This window comes from Saprolegnia diclina, assembly GCF_000281045.1.
Source record: "Saprolegnia diclina VS20 unplaced genomic scaffold supercont1.301, whole genome shotgun sequence".
NCBI lineage: Eukaryota > Oomycota > Saprolegniomycetes > Saprolegniales > Saprolegniaceae > Saprolegnia > Saprolegnia diclina.
In genome coordinates this window covers 1-2874 of record NW_008246368.1, presented here as the reverse complement: position 1 = coordinate 2874, position 2874 = coordinate 1, and the positions used below count along the sequence as shown (strand labels likewise).

Below are 2874 nucleotides of genomic sequence, written 5' to 3'. Positions count from 1 at the left end.
AGGCAGGCGGTGCCGTGTCCATAGCGTGGCTTACCCTTTCCAGCACCGGAGTGCTGTTGTACGCTGCGTCCGGGTTTCGGGCCAAGACGTGGGACTGAGCTCCCGAAGGAGGCGCAGTCGACATCGCCTGTGGGGGAGCCGAAGCCGGCCCCACAGTGTCCCCCGGTGGTGCTGCGTTTCGCAAGGTGGCGCGCGACCGACGTTGCAAGAACGCCTGCATCACGCGGACCCGAAGCTGGCGCTCGTGGAGCACCGCCGCCTCGTTGCTGTTAACCAGTGGGGCGGCCGCGGCCTGTATCCGGGGCTCGCGTTGCGAGGCACCGGGCAGGGGCGACACACCGACCGGAGTAGCCGAAGCCAAAACCGCTGGATGCGCTGAACGTGAGGAGAGTCCCGTTGGTGGCGGCTGCGGTGGCACCGCTCGCGGCGCGACGGCCTTTTGGGTTGAATCGCCAGGTGGGTTCCCAAGCCCACCCTGGCACCTTCACGCCGACGCGTCGAGCTGGATGAATTGCTTCTGCAGACCTCCCAGCGACTCGTTGATGTACTCGATTACGCTGGGGTCCAGCGGCTCACTGGGCGTAAAGTGGGCCCGCTTCTGACCTTGACCTGGGTTCTTGCAGGCCTGCTTGCCTTCACACCGTTTGTTGGACACGTAGCGCAAGCAGAGCTCCATCTTGTTGAGCTTGGGAACCAGCTGCTTGATCGACGAGCTGACCCGATTGGTGCCGTCCTTGGCCACGCCGTCTTTGGTCTTGGGACTGCGCTGCGGTTTCGCTTGGCTGGCCATGAGCTCGAGGATGCGGCTATCTTGTGCCGAACGGGCCATGGACACGAGCATCGGCGAGCTCGTGTGGAGGTGTTCGTGCGAGAACCAATGCGTGAGGACTGCCGCGTCGCCCCGTACGTCGTTTGCCATATCCAAGCGAAAGCACTCGAGCGCCCAGTCGAACCACCGGGCCACGTAGCTGGCAGTATGGGCGGTGACCTGGCTTTCACTCATCATGTGACGGAGTAAACGACCCGCTTTTGCGACAAACTGCTGCACCACCGGCGCACAGTAGCGCTCGGTGTAAATCGAGAGCATGTCCAAGGCCCCGGCTAAGGCCTCCGGCGACATGGCGTGGGCCAGTGTTGTCGCCGTCGTTCCCGACGTTTTGGCTCCCGTGAGGTCCATGTGGAGGCGCGTCCAATGGTCGATCTGAGCTTGCGTCCGGCGTTGCAGATGTGCCAGGGACAGGCGGCCACTGCCAAAATCGAAGCTGTACAGGGCCCGCACAACCTCCGGATGCTTGTAGAAGAGAAGTTCCCGGTTCGTTTGGACGTCTTCTGTGAACCGCTGCAGCGACCAACCAGCCGTGTGCGCGTTGGCTGTAATGTAGTGGAGACCGTGTACCACCGGGTTGAGCTCGAATTCTGTGCGTTGGCGTTTGGACCGAGCCTCTTCGGCAGCCTGGACCAACTGGCGGGCAATAGCTGCCGCCGATGCGGCCTCCGAGCTCGGCAGTGTCTCCACCGCGGCTGGTAGGGGCGCGAACCGCGACCCGGCGAGAGTGCAGCTTCTCTGACCTGGTGTCCAGTGGCCCGGATGTAGTCCGGCTGGGTTCGCGTACGGAGCCAGTGCCGTCGCCGATGCCGATCCAGAATGCCAATGGCTGGGGATGCCGTGCGACAGAGGTACCGGGAGGTGCGCGCCGGGCGCGAGCAACTCCTGGTGCGGCGCCGCTCCGACCGGAGGCCACGTTGGCGCACCCGCATCCAGTCCCGGCGGAGGCACGGCATTCCCTTGCTCCCAGAACTCGCCGGCAGGACGAGGCACGGCCTCGAGGATGCGCTCCGGTAGGGGTGCGGCATCGATAATGCGCTCCGGTGGGGATGCGGCATCAAGGACGCGCTCCTGTGGGAGCAGTTGCACGATGTCCACGGGACGCCGGATGGTCACCACCACTGGGACTTCTTCCTCGTCGTGGGCCTCGACGTCATCCGGATCCTCGCCGCCGGCGTCGTCGAAACGCGGGTCTTGCCAGAACGTCGCGCCGACAGCCACGTCCACCGGGCGCTCGCGACCGTCTGCAGCGAAAAAGAAGAAATCGACCACATGCTGGACGGATAGGGTCGTGCGTGCTCCGGTCGCCGGTGCGCGGATCTCAAGCCGAGTGTCCGCGGTGGGCCGCGCGTCATCGGCGGTGCCTTGGAAGACCGCCGCGAGGTCACGCGACCCGTTCACCGGGTCTTCGACTCGGCTGCGCATGGACTCAAGCAAGAGCGCAGTGGCTGCGAGGCGTCGCGTCGCCATAGCGCCGTCGCCAAGCTCAACCTCCATACCCCACAAGGCTGCAGCTCCAATCGGATGGCACCGCTGTACCTCATCCGCTCCCACGTCGTAGGTGCCTCGGGCGTTGGTCACCGTGAGAGTCTTGCCAGACTCTCGTACCGCCACGACTTGCCCCGCCGTCGCCGAACCGTTGAGGCGGAAGAGGACAAACCGACGCAACAGCGCGCCCGCGTTGGACCGGGCCTCGCGCGCCGAGGCGAACGCGAACGTGCACTCGTCTTTCGGCATCGTGAACGAAGTCTCCGGCGAGCCCTCCGTCGGCAGTGTCGTGAATGTGAGCACCTTCGGGCCGCGTCTCGCGCTGGCTACCGCCGTGATGCAAGCGTACACCGGCCAATCGAGCGCGCCGGGAGCCACTTGCGCGCGCGATTCGTCGGAGACTTGCTCAGGAAGAACCATGACATGGGATTTTCTCATGTACTGATGGCGAGCCATGAGTACCTCTTGCTTAGCGGAGAGCGAAAACTAGAATGCTAGGCTCTGCCGACCAGTCGTTGGTTTCGCCGAGCCGCCTTCTCTTGAAAAGTCCGTTTCGACTC

The 2874-nt window shown here is 64.5% G+C and overlaps 1 protein-coding gene across 1 annotated transcript; it reads right to left on the bottom strand.

Annotated features, from left to right (window-relative positions):
• On the bottom strand, window positions 1-2872 carry SDRG_17368 (hypothetical protein). The gene has a single exon (XM_008623610.1). The coding sequence runs from the start codon at window positions 2768-2770 to the stop codon at window positions 485-487; it is 2286 nt and encodes a 761-aa protein (XP_008621832.1). The 5' UTR covers window positions 2771-2872; the 3' UTR covers window positions 1-484.
• Between the last annotated feature and the right edge of the window lie 2 nt (window positions 2873-2874).

Bases quoted from the DNA above. Each gene is read 5' to 3' on its own strand.
- SDRG_17368 (XM_008623610.1), bottom strand. From the start codon at position 2,770: ATGGCTCGCCATCAGTACATGAGAAAATCCCATGTCATGGTTCTTCCT.